The 17,242-nt window shown below is 39.5% G+C and overlaps 1 protein-coding gene across 3 annotated transcripts in view; it reads left to right on the top strand.

Moving 5' to 3' along the window:
- The window catches only part of map4k5 (mitogen-activated protein kinase kinase kinase kinase 5), a 34,021-nt gene that overhangs the window by 13,618 nt on the left and 3,161 nt on the right, over positions 1-17,242 (top strand). The window contains exons 11-33 of one of the 3 annotated variants that reach the window (XM_058616202.1): positions 142-204; positions 323-404; positions 1,053-1,169; positions 3,016-3,094; positions 5,367-5,425; positions 5,603-5,670; positions 6,190-6,228; positions 6,976-7,020; positions 7,114-7,159; positions 7,240-7,450; positions 7,698-7,780; positions 8,104-8,145; positions 8,380-8,464; positions 8,548-8,627; positions 9,429-9,489; positions 10,248-10,362; positions 10,649-10,707; positions 11,562-11,665; positions 11,786-11,963; positions 13,316-13,384; positions 13,486-13,578; positions 13,785-13,855; positions 16,119-16,174. In XM_058616202.1, the coding sequence (XP_058472185.1) occupies positions 142-204; positions 323-404; positions 1,053-1,169; positions 3,016-3,094; positions 5,367-5,425; positions 5,603-5,670; positions 6,190-6,228; positions 6,976-7,020; positions 7,114-7,159; positions 7,240-7,450; positions 7,698-7,780; positions 8,104-8,145; positions 8,380-8,464; positions 8,548-8,627; positions 9,429-9,489; positions 10,248-10,362; positions 10,649-10,707; positions 11,562-11,665; positions 11,786-11,963; positions 13,316-13,384; positions 13,486-13,578; positions 13,785-13,855; positions 16,119-16,174 (1,905 nt within the window). Of the gene's footprint in view, positions 1-141; positions 205-322; positions 405-1,052; positions 1,170-3,015; positions 3,095-3,706; positions 3,761-5,366; positions 5,426-5,602; positions 5,671-6,189; positions 6,229-6,975; positions 7,021-7,113; positions 7,160-7,239; positions 7,451-7,697; positions 7,781-8,103; positions 8,146-8,379; positions 8,465-8,547; positions 8,628-9,428; positions 9,490-10,247; positions 10,363-10,648; positions 10,708-11,561; positions 11,666-11,785; positions 11,964-13,315; positions 13,385-13,485; positions 13,579-13,784; positions 13,856-16,118; positions 16,175-17,242 lie in introns of all 3 variants that reach the window. The other 2 variants (XM_058616200.1, XM_058616201.1) reach the window with 2 other exon arrangements.

Genomic DNA, 17,242 nt, shown 5'->3' with positions numbered 1-17,242 from the left:
TGAATGGTCATCCTGTTTCATTCAAAAACTGGATTATATTTAGAATAATTTGCAGACCTTTCCATTCCCAATGTGGTTCCTTCTTTTCTGTCTGTCTGTTTAAACCACAAGTTTAACATTTGTTTATTATCTTTTCTCCAGGGCCTTATTTTTGATGTCGAAGAGTAGCTTCCAGCCTCCAAAACTAAAAGACAAAAACAAATGGTGAGGTTTTCCACCTTGTGTGTTTTATAGTATCCTGCTATTCAGTTTAGCAGTAGGTGATTAGCAGTGATGATAATTATCATTGGACTAAATGAAAAAAAAAAACTATCTCCCACAGGTCCACTGCCTTCCATAATTTTGTCAAAGTGTCTTTGACAAAGAACCCAAAGAAGAGGCCCACTGCAGAAAAACTTCTGTCGGTAATAACCATATTTCTGTTTTATGCAGTATGTACTGAATGTTAGTTATTAACGTGTCTGTGCGAGATTGAAATATTCACAGCAAAGTTATGTATAAGAGTTGTGAAGATGACCCTGTCTCTTGTCACGTTTCTGTCATTTTCTACGTGTAGTTTGCTCTTGTTGCTGTTAGAATTGCTGGCCCTATTTATATTTGTTGTCTTTGAGATTAAAGACCTCACACACTGTGGAAATGCAAATGGAAGTTTTCGTTCTAACCAAATCGAGCTGGATCTCTGTTTGATCAATGGGCCTCTGCGTGGTTTGGCTGTATTTCTAGCTGTTTGGCTCACATTCAGACTCTGTCCCTGAACTGTTTGCTTAAAGTTTAGTAATTACATTTATTTCTTTGAATCCTTTAAATAAAATACAGCTAATAAGTGATTCAGGCATTTTTTTAAAAAGCAAAAAGTTCAGTTCTGTTTTAAATTCAGTCAAACTATAATTAAGATCATCTGTTTCTTATAACTTGTGACTCTGTCATAACTCTCTGTAGAGTAGTTATGGGTCTATATCATGCACATGGGAGATGTCACACCACTGCTAGCAACTGTTATGAAGTTATTTACCAGTTTATGATAACTCGCAATCCTCTTCTATGTCTCGCAGCATGTGTTTGTGGGCCAGACGGGTTTGACAAGGAGGCTCGCTGTTGACCTCCTAGATAAGATGAACAACCCAGACAACCACCAGCATTACAGTGAAGTGGACGATGAAGATCTGGAGGTAATGGCTCATTCCATCGCATACCTGTAAAGACCACAATATTAAAAAGTTCTACCTTAACTTTGATCGTGAAGCCTTTTAAATACCTTCTCAATTTTATCAGACAAGCAGAAACCACAAATATGTGTAAGAATGTAGCTTTAAATTAGGGATTAGCATTTCAAGCATTTCACCCAAAAATGCTGGCCAACAGTCACTGTTATTACATCCAGACACAAATTGTTTATCTCAGGCCCCTGCTGAGAGCACCCCACTGTGCATTCCTACTCCTGAAACGTTGAGCGGCGCTGCTAAAAGTTGCTGAGTGTTTCCTCTACCATTCATATAGAGCGACATTTGTTTGATTTCAGATCAGTGTGTGTTTGTAGTGGGTCGCTCTGTTCTTTCTCTCCTCTCCGTCTCTTCCTGCTACGCTGTGTGTGAGACGCACACACACACAGTTGGATGAGGTGGTGTGAGAGTGTGTTAAATGTTTCTCAAAATTACTTTACTTGAAAACCAGGCTGAAATAACAGAGCTGTATTTTGGGTTGTCAGGGTTGTTGAGGAAATCCTCCTCCTGGTTCTACAACACATACGTGTAAATAAAAATGGAAAACTATAATGACTCCAGCCATCCTGTAGCACTCACGCCTAGACTCCAAGCAAAGCTGCACCGTGTGACCAGGGGTTTAGAGAGACAGAATCACTAAACTCTTAAATGATGTATCTTTATATATATGTTGACATTAACAGATGGCCTTTTTTATAATCAAACAAATAATCGAGAAAAAAATGTCCATCCCTACATCAAATAGGAACTATGGAATTACAATGATTAAAAAACCATGCCTGTCAGACTTGTTGTGACACACTCTTGTAAAACAGCCTTTTAGGCAAACACTGACTGACTCTCCCTATCAGGAGTGAATGTAAATATTAGCACATCATGTTTTTTCTTAACTTGGAAGTAAAAGATAAAAGATGAGCTTTGCTGTAGAGTGTGTTCGTATCTAACTCAAAGTTCCTGTTCCCTTCTTCTTGATATTCTCCTCCGACATTATTATTCCAATCCAACTTTATTTGTTAAGCACTTTAAACAAACCACAGTGGACCAAAGTGCTGTACAGAATAAATAAAAGATATAATAAGTAAAAGGTTCAAAATTAGATAAAACAGCTTAAAATAAATTAAAAATCATAAAAAACACAAGAAATAGCAGCCATACAATAAAAACAATAAATTATTAATTATAAATATAATTAATAACACATGTGTGTATGTATATGTATGTATATATGTGTGTATATATGTATATGTATATATATATGTGTATATATGTGTATATATATATATATATATATATATATATATATATATATATATATATATATATATATATATATATATATATATACATATATAAATTAATAATAATAATTATTATTATTGTTCCAACGGGGGCTCAACATGACATCTGCGTTGACAGCCAAGGAGAGGTGGTACCAGTGCCATTTAAGAGACCATTGTGCTTTTGTCACCCTGACAGCAGTAGCACTGTCTTGGCCACGATGAATGAAAAATGCCCTGAAGGCTATTGACTGCACGCAATTGAGCTTGTTGCAGACAAACATCCTCTGCGATGCATAATAATGTGATAGTGCAAAAGACTTGGTGCAGAGACGTTTTCCCAGATGTGCTTCATCTTGACATGCAAGTTTCGATGGTGCCAGATGACTGAAGGCAGTGCTGTTTCATTTTTATTAATTACGTGATCGCTGTTTTCTCCGCACTTGTCTTGTCAAGTGCTGCTCCTGTTGTGAAAACCTTTATCCTCATGTTGAAATCTCTTTCACCCTTTGTTGCAGCCCCTCTCTGCAGTCAGACACACCATCCGCTCCTCCAATAAACAAGCCAGAGCTGAGAGGACACGCTCAGAGATTGACTGTAAGTTAACAAAAGTGCTCCAAACCCTGCCCTCCTGTCACTGGTCAGTGTGTCAGTCAGTCAGCTTGACTGGACAGAGATCTGGCCGCTTGTCTCGGTCATCCCGTTAATCCTACACCACTGACTGGCACTTTTCCAGAGCACTGCTTGTCATAGAGTGTATACAAGTAGCCTGGGGATTCATTGAAGACAAAGTGGATGTTTCTGTGCAGCATAGTACTTTTAAAGTAGCAAATAACTGTCCCTCACTGTTTACTAAAAAACAAAGTGACATAGCTTGTCTGAAGGGTCTTTAAGGATTCATGGGGAATTTCGGTTTCCACTTTTAAGAGTTGATTTTGAGGATGTAGCATCAAACCTATGTCTCATACAGAAACCCTTCAGGGAAGTTTTTGTGTGTTTGTGTCGTCTTCAGTTGTGGTTTGTTAGCTGTAGTGCCGTCAATTCAGATCGATGTGGTAACGGTCCAGCGGTGAGGTAGAGAGCGAGACGTACCGTGCTTTACTGTGTCCTGTGCTTGTCCGTGCCGTGATCGTTTGTACCAGATGCACTTCCTGTTTGGTTTCATCTGTATTTCTCACAATCACGTCTGACTTTCCCTCCTACATGAAGCAAACAATGGGACACACCAAGGAGGGCCATGCTCAAGTCCTAGCTTCACTGAAGGTTAGTGACAGTGTAGTGAGACGGTGTGTCTGAATGAATCCCTGGCTCACTCCTGCAACTTCCCAGGAAAAGGATGATGTTGTAGCAGAAAACAGAACGTTGTGTTTGAGACTTTTAAGTGGTACTAATATGGTTAGTTCCTTTGCATGGGTTGGCTACTTAACATGGCTTTAGCTCGAGTAACATTTAGTAATTTGGTCACTGTGAAGTCCTGGTTCTTGTCTAACTGTAATAAAATTACATCACATATAGAGGTAGACCGATGCCTCGGTTGGGCTGATTAATCAGACTTTTTTTTTAACAACTTGCTTCATGTATTTAATATTTCGTTTATGCATTATTTTCATTGAAAATCCTCAATGTAATTGCAGTGCAGTGCAGACATGAAATGTTGATTGGAGAGACAGACCATTAGTGTTGTTCAGTAACTGGTTCAGTTATTTTTTGTATTATTTGTTATCATTAAAGTGTTATATTTTATCAGATGGAGGGAAAAGGAAATTGGCAAAATATACTGTATGGGCCAAAATTGACATCAGCCATAGAAAAACCCATTTCGGTCGACCTCTAGTCTTAGACCACTAATATCCTCCTAACAAGGAAGATGTGTTGGACTCCTCATGAACTCACCCATTCACTGCACCCAAGTACTGCAGTACTGCCATAATATTGGTATACTATTACTATTAGATATAGCCTCATCTGTACCTGTTCCTGATGAACTCACATGATGATTGTTGTTTTTATCTAAATGCTGACACGGTTCCTTTTCTTAACTTGTTTAGTTGCATACATCTGATTTAATCGTGATTAACATCGATTACCACTGTTGGAATGACAATAGGAGGAGGTCATGCACATTGTATACATTTCTGTGAAGATCTCACTCTGTTGTTGTTCTGACTGAGCTCTTGCAGGAGCTATGTCAGCGCAGACCCGCGCTGAATACCATTACCTGTGATTGATAGAATAAAGCTTTTTGTTCAACTGTTCTTCATAGTTTTAGTCTCATCACTCGAACCGTTGTGAACGTTCCTTTGTTAATGAGAAGCTGATTATGTTGGAATGTTTATAAGCAGGTTGATTTCCTTTTGCCCTCATTCATATGTTTGTTGCAGCAAAATCACATGATGTTTATACTGGACACAACGCAAGTCTCCTTTGTGGGAACAACTGTTTGACAGAGTCTGACCTTAAACCTAAACTAAGAGGAATCTGCTCTTTTATTTATTTATAATTCTTTCCCCTTTTTTACCAATATTTCTCCAAGGTGAACAGCTCTGGTTAGTGTCAGTTGTGATCTGTGTTTGTCTTAAGTGACTGACTCATCGTCTGGCTCCAGACCAAACATTCACACAATAGCACAATACACCAACGAAGGGCGATTGCGCTTATTTTCACAGGTATGTCGCAATAGAAGCAGTTGATCTGCGCGTGGTTAATTCCTACATGGGATTTTATGCTTAAGAGTGTTTTCCAAGGTTCCTGGTATGACTCCCAAGGTTTTGTGTGTCTTCAAGTGTTGGATACTGATGCCCTCTAGTGCCAAACATGTGCGTAAAGAAAAGAAACAAAAACACTGACCACAGCTTTTTGTCATTCACAGTTGACAAACTCCAGTTTGAACCACCACTCCGGAAAGAAACTGAGGCTCATTCTGAAATGGTGATAATCACACTTTGTTTAGTCATTATTGGTACTCAAGCATGACTTCATGTCTCGGTTCATTATCTGCCACTTATTTGTGCGTATCCAAAAAGAAAAACAAATGAACCGAAAAATTGAAGAATGGCGAAGAAGTATTTCAATTTTCTATTTTTGTGCATTTGTGCCTTTCCACAGGATGTGAGTAAAGATAATGACTTCCCTTCGCCCTGGAGTCCCTTTGCAGAGGGAGGAATAACAACCAGGTAATCCATGGAAACTGTTGTCATGGGAACTGCTCCTATTTACTCCTTGCTCTCTCTCTCTCTCTCTCTCTTTTTCGCTTTCTCTCTTTACCTGGCTTATTTATTTCATGGTGGCATCTCTTTGGATTCATCCATAAAGCAAAGACTATTGCATGGTTAAGGTTAAGCATCTGTATATGTTATGGTTTTCAAATTTTAATTTATGGTGAATGGATGATAGTGGGTGTATATGTTAAGATTTCCAAAGAAAAAGACCTTCAGTATCTGTATTTGAATGTTCAGTGTTAATTCTGATTGGAAATACTCCACTTCTACTCCCTGCAGCTAACCTCTGTCTGCTCATGCACTAACTGTCCTGTGTCTGCACTTTAAAATGTCACTTTGGCCTTGAACCTCTGATCCTCTGTCTCACTTGTCTGTGTGCTTTCACGTTTTTCCTCCCTGCACTTATCTCTGTTGTCCTCTTTTGGCTCTCTCTCTCTCTCTCTCTCTCTATCTCTCATGCCTTGTCCCTCAAAGGAGCCTTCTCAAAAGCGTTGAGGATGAATTGTTCCAACGGTAACACTAACACTGTGTGTGCCATAGTGCTGTACGCCGTCCACCCCACCCCTCGCTTGGTCACCACCATGTTTGTAGTGAGCTTTGGCAGCCACAGTGTTCACAGATCACCCTCTACTTATCATGTGTTATTCAAAAACTATGCACACAGTTAGGGTCATCTAATGGTGTGGCTGAAGATCGTAAAAAAAGAAGGGAACACTTCCTCCCTCACTACATCAGCCTTCACATACCAGAAAGGATTTTATTCTTTGACATTTATGTTGTAGGTTCTGTTTCAAAAAGCAAAATACACCCTGGCTGGTTTGTCCAAATAAAACCTCCTAAGTATCAGCCTGAAGAATTTGTATAAATTATGGCAGGGCTGTGTTATTTATACCTGCTGTTGTTTTAAAACAAACAAGGGTCTTAACATACTTTTTATTGAACTTAAATTTACATCACAGCTTCGAAGCTAATTTAATGGATAAGAGATAAAAACGACAACATTTAAAATCCTGAAATGTATCTGTAGACCATGCTTTTGCTCCCAGAATTAATTTACAGCAAGAATAGAAATTCATTTTTCATTTTTTGAGTTAAGATAGACAACACCCTCGAAAAAGCTTAATTCCATGATGGTTCCCAGATCCACTCCCTTAGTCTCATAGTCTACAGAGGGATTTTTGTTCATAAACATTAACATCGTTCCTGAGTTTCTGATGGGTATTACTTTTTTTACATCATCACTGTCTTTGATTCCTGCAGGGGACACGTCACCCATCTCGAAGACGCCTTTGAAGAAGTGGAGCTGTGAGGGATTTCAATAGATTTTAAATGTCATTATAAACACACAAACATTAATTGCTGTGCTTTACATCTTTTTAAAAAATGCTTTGATTTCAGGTCAACTCTGAAGCCAGGGCTTCCTCCTCCTCCTTTGCCACCAAAAGTGAGAAAAAACATTTGTTACTACTTGGATTTATCCAGTTCTATCCATCTTTATCCATTAACTGTCCTCTCTATTTTCAGCCGAGATTAAACAATTCATCAGAGGAACTCGGCCTTAACGACGAGAGGTCTCTGACTGTGCGGAGGTTTCCAAACTCTGAGAATGGGCCGAGTCAGGCGGCTCGCAGACAGAGCACACCTGAGCAGGGGAACAAGGGGGAGCACTCATCTTCTGACTACCTCTCTGTGAGCGTCAGCAGCCCTGGCATTTTGTCTCATGCATCTGATCCTGGTTAGTCTTACCTTTTCTTTTTTGTGCATTAACCCGTTCATATGCCATCCATTTGTATCAGTATTCCCAAATGTTTCCTAAATGAGCACTTGCTTTGTTTTTACAAGCTCTCAGTAAATCTGAGTGTAAAGGTAAGAGCGACAGATGTAAATGATATAAATCTGTATTGGATCTGGATTCTGTGTGTTTGACGGTATGGTTTTAAATGATTGTGTCATTTTTCCATTTGCCTGCTCTTACATGACAGATAATGATTCAGATGGCAGTGTGAACGGAGACAGTCCAAAGCCAGCACTCAACAGGCACCGGAAAGAGAAAAAGGAATTCCCTGTGAGTTCAAAGATGCAAATATATAACATTTTTAACAATTGTCATTTTAAATTAAATTGGATTTCTAGATAAAAAACAATCTATGATCTTAAATAACCTATATTTATATATACTTTTTCTACTGCCAACACATTTAAACCTCAACTGTCTTGTATTTCTTTGTAAGAACCAAACATCAATTGTTAAAGAGGAAACCTTGGTGTCACAAAAACCACTGTCCATTGTCGAGGCTTGTACAAAATTACACAGCTGCATTTAAAATAATTGTTCGCCTGTGTTCTGCATCTACATTATCTGTTTGTGTTTCCTGCGCTGCTCCTCAGAAACCAGCTATCAACGGCCTGCCACCCACTCCTAAAGTGCTGGTGAGTGACTCTCTCTTCTCTTCACTCTCTCCTGCTGACGTGGTTTCATGAGCACTGTTATCAATCTCTGTGCCTGAAACGCTGCTGTGCATTCTGTGGATATTTGGGGTCCACAGAGCTTTAAGCCTTGTGGTTGCCTGTGCTCCAGCTCCAGCTCCAGCTCCAGCTTATTAAACCTTGGCTGACATCTCATCACTGTCTTCCTGTTTTCATCTGCGGTGCTTTTCATTGCAGATGGGAGCCTGTTTCTCCAAAGTGTTTGATGGTTGTCCACTGAAGATCAACTGTGCCACATCATGGATTCATCCAGACACCAAAGGTACATCTTCATACAGTGAACACTAACAGAATTAGTATGTTTGATTAAAGGCAAATGCATGATTTGTTTTATTTTGTTTTTAGACCAGTATCTCATCTTTGGGACAGAGGATGGCATCTATACCCTGAATCTTAATGAGCTTCATGAAGCCACAATGGAACAGGTAACAATCAGTTGTATGAACAAGTGTATATATAAAAACACTCACTGTTTATCCTCCATATTGTTTGGTAATCACCACCCCCCACATTTATAGTTACCACGACACGACACAGGCACTACTTGCAGTATATGCTGTTTGCTTTTGCATTTGCTTCTTGATCCATGGGTTTAATGAAAAACATATCTGCACTTCCTTTTATACTTTCAATACAATTAAATAAAACGAAATGTTAACATATTGTCTGACACTAAAGCCCCATGTTTGATTTTGATATTAAGAATAAATACATGTTGGATGTGGGCATCAGTCCTGCTGAGGTTGCTTGAATGTAAATTTCCCAAAGTGTTGCTGCAAGTAAAAAGGCTAAACTCTTGATAGCATCCAGGACAGCACATACTACAAATACCTATCATGTAGTTGGACAACCATATCAACAACAGATAGTATTAGAGAACAAAATGTATGAATAGTAGGATGACAAACAGTACCCACCTACGTCCTTTATTCTGCAATTAAAAACTTCTAAAGTTATTAGGATTTCAAGTTTGTTAACTTATTTATTATTTTGTAATTTTGACTTACAAAAAAAAACAAAAAGAAAAAAACCCACAATCTTTGAAACTACTTGAATACAATATTTTGATCTTATTAGAGTCCCATAAAGACAGTGACATATGCAGAGAAATCTGAAGCCTGACAGAGCTGCTGGGCCGAGTTAGCTGTTATTGGACTATTTGGGGGAGGGGGTTCAGTTAACATACAGTTTACAAATTCATTTATCTTATTATTTTATTCCCTTAGCTCTTCCCAAGGAAGTGCACGTGGCTGTATGTTATCAACAACAACCTGATGTCTTTATCTGGTAAGTGACGGACTTATAACAACCTCCTCCTTCACTGGCCACTGTCGTAACCTGCTGCTTCTTTGTCTTGTGTTATCTGACTGCCCCTGAGGGCAACACAGTTACTCCATATCTACAGACCGAAAATAACTGTCCTCAGAACTGTGTCCAACTATTCATGAGCACAGTGATTCATGAGGGATACATTTGACTTTACAGCCTGTTCTCCAACTAAAGAACCGCTCATGTGCTGATTATTTGCAGGTCACAGTGTCTGATAAAAAAAAAATCGCATTTTAGAAAATAGAAATACTACGTGTCCTGGAAAAAAATCCATAACCTTAAACCAGACTGTTGTGAGTAGGCTGTCGTAAGAACTCAAACCTTTCCTGGGTTTAACATTTGAGGATGGGATTACAGAGCGCAAGGTCTGCTTTCCATTTTTGCCTTCTGCTGTTTACCCCTTGGTATACTAAACCTCTGTTCTGTTCTCTTCTTCCCTTGGCCACTGTCCATCCTCCTCTCACCTGGCTTGATTTGATATTCTACTAACTGGCTTCATCAGAAGGTAATCATGCTTCACATCATCATCACCACACTGTTCCCTTTTTTTTATGTACCTCTGTTCACGTCTAACCTTTCTATGTAGCTGCTTTGTGGGATGCAGGATTTGGAATTGAACTATTTTCAGAATATTTATAATGTGATGACACAATTAACTGTCATATTTAAGATGGGTACATTAAGTTCATGATTGTATGGACTGTGTTCTACCTCAGGAAAAAACTTCCAGCTGTATTCACACAACCTCATTGGACTGTTCGAGCAGCTGAAGAAGCCTGGACTGGCTGCTCAGTTCCAGACTCATCGCTTCCCAGACAAAATTTTACCCAGGTGAGATCATTAGGCCCATTTAACTCTTAATGCTGTCTCGTATATGCATAAAATCGTTCAACCACACTTCCAGGTTTGCGATTGAGGTGACATTCTGCTTTTCTAACTGTAAGCATGGTGCCACACTCACGCTGTGCAGTCTTTTTCTTCCCGTCTGTCGACCATTGTGACAAACGACCCCGATCGGAGAGAGAAATGAGAACCATTGGCTGACTTCCCTGTTTTCAGACGTCATCAGCTCCTTTAAGGCTGTAGTCACAACAACTTGACTCTTTTCTCTCCTCAGGAGATTTGCCCTGACAACTAAGATCCCAGACACAAAGGGCTGTCACAAGTGTTGCATTGGTGAGTGGGCTTATTTACTTCCATCATAATAAACTGTCTTTACACAAGAAACATGTCCTTATAGTTAGGTAGGTCTATGTTTTTATTCAATTAAGACCTTAATATTATGCATTAAAGCTGCAGACAATAACCTCAGGTTATTATTCTGCTTCTGTTTTGTCATCATGAACCAAAACTATGCTGCGTTCATCATCTGAAAACAAGCTTGGTCAGTTTTTACTAGTATCAAACCTGACTGAAGGTGCATTTGTGTGTATGCAGCATCAGCACAGCGGCGGGCAGGAAGGATATTAATCCTGTCAAGCTGCGGAGATACCAGGTTTTTTTGAGCAGTGGCATTCACTTCTGAAACATTTCAGAGGCTTCTTTTGTGTTTTCTGTCTTAAACATGAAACAAATCACTTCCTGTGGGCAGCAGGGGAATGTCACCAAGCAACATAAGATCTAAACACTGCTGTAATGAGAAATACAGAGCGTCTGTATCTGAAATTGAAGGATCAGGTCTCATTGGGCACTTTCTAACTATTTTTAAATGTGGACATTTTTGCCGGATTCCACTTTATATTCAATATTTCTGTTGAAAATGTTCTGCCCATGTATACACATATTTAATGTGTTATATTGTGTTCTTTTTGCTAACCCTGTCCTGTCTAAAACCTATATGTACTACTGCCTGTCTCGGCCAGGACGCTCTTGTTTTCTAAGTTTTATTCTTGGTTAAATAAAAATTGAATCCAATTTTAAAAAAAAAATGTTGTCAGATATCTCATCATTATGATGTTCTTGTGTCTCCTAAACTCTCATAAATGTAATTTATGAGAGTTTGGTCTAACTACATTTTGTCTGCTTCATAGTGAGAAACCCATACACGGGCCACAAATACCTGTGTGGAGCGCTGCAGTCTGGGATTGTCTTGTTGCAGTGGTATGAGCCCATGCAGAGGTTTATGCTCATTAAGGTCAGTTCACCACTGCATTTCTTTCTCGTCACCACAGATCTCCTAAATGTCGGTACAAAACTACAAAACCAGGAAACCCTGACTAACCTGTGTCTCTGCTGTCTCTTCTTGCCCCCACAGCATTTCGACTTCCCTCTTCCCAGCCCACTAAAGGTGTTTGAGATGCTTGTGGTCCCAGAGCAGGAGTATCCTCTGTTGTGTGTGGCCATCAGCCAGGGAACAGAGCAGGGACAGGTTGTCCGCTTTGAGACCATCAACCTCAACTCCTGCTCCTCCTGGTTCACAGAGATCGGAACAAGTGAGTCAAATAAGTTACTTATTATTCTGAAATGTTGCGATGAATGTCAAGGGACCAAATTAGGGATGATCGATCCGATATTGATATCGGATATCGGTCCGATATCAGCCAAAAAACGCATATCGGATCATATCGGACTGCCTCTAAAATCTCCCATATAAGCGCTCCGATACAACAGTCCATTCGCTCCAGCACTTCTATCCAGCAGCGCCCGTTGTGATCACGTGGGCTCTTCGTGTTGCATGCATGTAGAGCCCACGTGATCACAACAACAGTGTGTGTGTGCTACTGCTATTTCAGAGGTTAAACATTTTTCTTTAACCTCTGAAATCAGAGGCTACGAAGCCACACAGCGCGAGTTAGCCATTAGCACCACCCTAGCTCATCCTGAGGCGAGCTGCTAAAACAACATTATTTCAGAAACTAGCGCCACCTGTCGACTTTCAACAGCCTCCGTTTGTTAATTATACCCCAAAAACCAGCCATGCCAAGAGCATTCTGTGTTTTAAATGTGTCCTGAAGCTCCACACACGGAGCGAAGTACGTCTGTGGGCCTGGTCCTCGGGCTCCGGGTTTACCTGCGGGACGAGTCACTCACCCTGTGTGGGTTGGTCTAATCCAAAATAGTGAAAACAAGGGGGGTGTTCTCTGAAGACACGCCGTTACCTGTGAAACACGGGTGCTCTGAAAACACCCCCATTAGCACTTGGTACTTTCCTCTTGATGAAATTAACCATAGACTGTATGAAATTAACATGGCAAAAAATCTAATATTCTTATGTTGAAGGTTAAAATGTATGTAACCCATTGGTTAATAATAAATGGGTCAGTTTTTCTCATACCTACTGTTTCTGACTATTGTTCTCTGTTTAAGTAATATCACTTGATCAAGCCTATTCTAACATTCCACACTACAAAATATGTAATAAAAGTATGTATGATTCGTGCTGATATCGTATCGGATCAATATCGGTATCGGCCAGTACTCAAGGCTGCAAAATCGGTATTGTATCGGAAGTGAAAAAGTTGTATCGGGACATCCCTAGACCAAATTGAGGACATTTAGGTTGAATGGTGAATTCTACAATGACTGGTTCTTTTATGTCAGATATTTAGCAATGCTCCAACCTCTTGGTTGTTCTCACAAGGCATTACAACATGGCTTTGTTTGCACTCGCCCACTGAGATCAAAAACACTGCTAGTAATTCCCCTGCATGTGAACAACACAAAGAACGTGCTTGCGAACAGGCCTCTAGAAAGTCTTTGTATTGACTTTGTATGTAATGTCATCATATAAAAGTGTTGCATGGCATTCACTGTGAACACACCATTACCATTACTGTTTCCACAGCTAATAAGCAAGTGGATGCAATCCATGTTACCCAGCTGGAGAGAGACACCGTGTTGGTGTGTTTGGACCGTATGTATAATCTCTTTTATTCTGTAGATGTATATGATTCTACCTGTAAGATCTGCACTGACTCTAATTTAGGTTCTAACTTTTATTGTTTAATTCTGCAGAAAATTTGAAGATTGTTAATCTCCAAGGCAGACTGAAGTCTAACAAGAAGCTGGCGTCTGAGCTCAGCTTTGACTTCTGCATTGAATCTGTTGGTAGGTTGTCAGACAAGCCTCTTTACTCACTTTGGATCTGTGCAAAGAAATACATACACATGTAATTTGTGCAGGGTTTATGTCCAAATTTTCTGGATTTAGATGTACATACCTCGCCAGAATACCATCCTATTTGTAAACTCACATATACTATGATTTTCGTGTGCACTAATACCTGATTTACTTTTCCTCTCTTGTTACATCAGTGTGCCTTCAGGACAGTGTCCTGGCCTTCTGGAAACATGGCATGCAGGGAAAGAGCTTCAAGTCCAATGAGGTGAAATCTCCTTAACCACTACACATTTTGTGAAATCATAATTTAACACAACTGGTTGTAGATTGAACAGTTAATACAGAATCCAGAACTTTTTTTTTTTTTTTTTAACTACCATATTAAAAGCTTAATTCTTGCAGTTAAGTATATTTTAACTAAATGTCTTTAATGTAAACAGTTAATACATCCTTTCAATCTGTTAATAATTTGAATATCTATTAAGGAATTAGGACCTGACAACACAAAGAGGGACTCGCAACATATAATCTAGGGATGCACAATATTGGACTATTTGCCATTATCCAATATGCCGATGTATACATATGTATATACTCAGTTATATGTGCTTGGACAGTAACCGATATATTTAAGATTTTCTCTGCACCCAAATGCAGGTGTTATTTAATCTCTTCTGCAGTGAAATTATAGTAGTTGTAGAGGTTCTAGCAAAGAAGCAGCCTATTCAGCCTACACTTTAAGTCAGGGGTGGGCAATTATTTTCCCCAAGGGGCCACATGAGAAACAAAAAATATTGTTGAGTGCCGGGCCAAATTTGAATGACTTTAATTTAATTTGATCTCTTATCTAAAAAAGCAGTAAATTGTATTGTTTTGGTGTAAATTTGTCATCATACAAAGACACAATAAACACGGATATGTGCGTCCAAAAGTCAGGCTTTTCAAAATAGAAGCAATTTGCATGCGCAGCATAAATACTTGTTCATCTATGTTTATGACTGACATACTGCGGGCCGGACAGGGATGCCCAAAGGGGCCGTATGTGGCCCGTGGGCTGTGAGTCATTAGTTGTATTGGGGGATCTCGGCGTATTTGTTTATATCTGCTTATACATTTTAAAGCCAGTATCAGCTGATACTAATATTGATAATTTTCTCAACAAAATCCACTCCATTTGAAGGGTTGGTTCAACTACATTAATACAATACAAAATAAGACTCGTAGATGATTTTATTAAATGGTTTTATTCTGTGTTTTGAGAGAGGATAAAAAAAAAAAAAAACCAATCACCCTCATTTGATATATGAATTATTATTAGGCTTGCAGTGACAACTTGGTATGCAATTTGTGTCACCTCCATGAATACGAGCGTTGTCGCTGTGCACGTAAACAAACGCCTTAGGCCTGGGACAACAAAGACCCCGAGCGCTGTCTGTTTTTATGCATGGCAACATGCTGTAGGTGATGTGAGGAGATTGGACCTCAGGTGGAGCCACACAGAATGTCTTTGTGTCGGGGCGAGGTAATGAATTCGACCGGCTTTCAAAGAGGGAGTCCGCGTTAACCTGATCACGAGTCTTGTTCAGGAGCACAATGAAAGTTCAAGAGATCACAGGGAGGTGAAGCATTCTGTTTTTATGAAAAGTGATACGGCGATAGCGGCGGCACTTTTGAAAGCCCGCCGTGTCACACGTGGTTCTGCTGCACTCAGACGAGACAGGAGGTCAAGTTTGTCGAGTCTGTGCTCGGCTCAGCTCAACCCGTCTCCCATAGCAAGGATTTTATAATGACAGCAGCCATGCAACATTTATGCTCGATCATAAACGAAACCTGTCACACAACGAGGAGCAGCTCTAAATAATTCAGCCGTAGTCTCGTTATGATTCCCCTCAGAAGCGAAGGTATCGAAGGGGGCAGACCCGTTGAACCGTGCTTGCCTCGGTGGGTGCTCTTCTGAACACCCGAGACCTTGTTCTCATTTAGACTTAAACAGATCAGATCTCTCCTGAAGCCAAGGACTTACACCTAGCAGGTGTCACGTCTGTCGACATGTTTTCATGTCTTGTCGTCATGAGAGTGTGTTTTAAAGGGGCCCCTTGTGTTATTCCCTGCAAAGTGTCAGGCTACACCTTGTGACTAGAACAGGAACACGCTCCAGGATTGTACACATTGACACACTGAGTCCCTAGAGACGGCACTCATTTACCTACAGTCTGTTACAAAATATGTTGACATTATGTTGTTGAAGGTACAATACCCAATCCCAATGTAAACATTCATCCCAGCATCCAAACACAAGCACAGTGCAGAACTTTGTTGACTCTGACGGGTTTTAAAATACACAGACTGACACTAACAACAGATCAATCTGTAATTACAGTGATGTTGTTGTAGGTTTATACCAGTAATAGTTCTTTCAATTAAGATCAATTATTTTAAGTTATCCTTAGCCTTCTTATGTAGCTGCAACAGCCTTAATGTTCTCTTCATGTATTTAACTTTTAAGGTTGTTTTTTTTTCATTCATAGGTGACCCAGGAGATCTGTGATCCAAGCAGAGTCTTCCGTCTCCTCGGATCTGACAGGTCAGTACAGAGATATTTCCATCTTTAGCTGCACAGGTGACCTAACATGGAGCAGTAAAATAATCTTAAATGGCTTTTTTTTTTCTTGCACACACAAGGGTTGCAATGGATAATTGATTACTAAATTAATCAACTATTTTGGTGTTTTTTCATATCATTAAATCTAGCTATCTGAGTTTTTAGCTTCTTAATTATGAGTAGAAGAAAGAAATTGTTAAAAACTCTCTTCAATGTAACTCTTCTTTACATCTATGTGTTGTTTATCTGCCTCTTCATATAATTTATCACCCCCATTATTTCCATAAAACCTCACACTCGTGATAATGGCCACCTTCCCACAGGGTCTTTGTGTTTTTCTATTACCTGGAAACCGTCTAACCGCCTGCTTCACCTCCTGCATTCAGTTCTCATCTCCCTCTGCTGCTCATTGATTTCTCACTGTGCTGGTGTCTCTACTTGACCTGCAGCCATGTTTTTCCTCTCTCTAATTTCATTTTACCTCAAGCTCGTCGTCTCAATCTGTTTATGTCTTTCTGTTGGATAGATTTGATCACTTTCGCCACTCAGTGTCCACATGTGACAGCCTTGAATCCCTCTCAGTCTCTATGTTCTGTGCTTTTTGCATCTGTTGATCATGTAGCAGAGACATAAAGACCGAAAACTGTTTCCACCTCACTAATTATAATTATAAAATAATAGTAAATTACAGTGTATCATTGCTAATTTCTGAAAGGAGCTCTTAAAATTATTTCTACATGATCATAGTTTGTCTTTTGATTTTGACTCAAATTAAAGTTTCTGCTGTCAGCCGAGGTCGTATTTGGGCTAGTTTTGTGTCTTAATTGACCTGAGACTGGAAGTTGCAGCATTAAGCATTTGGCCACATTATGTCAAGTTTAATTCTTGTATGAAAATGTTAAAAACTATTGGTAAATACTTCTAAAATCACAATCCAATGTCTTTTGATGTAGCATGTTTTAGTCCACAACCCAAATATATTCCAGTTCAAATATTTTGCTGGAACAAACATCCTATGATTGACAAATATTAAAGGGCGCAAACAATAAC

The sequence above is a fragment of the Solea solea genome, chromosome 18 (genome assembly GCF_958295425.1).
Source record: "Solea solea chromosome 18, fSolSol10.1, whole genome shotgun sequence".
Lineage (NCBI taxonomy): Eukaryota > Metazoa > Chordata > Actinopteri > Pleuronectiformes > Soleidae > Solea > Solea solea.
The sequence above is the reverse complement of the archived record's forward strand: the minus strand, read 5'-3'. Positions and strand labels throughout refer to the sequence as shown.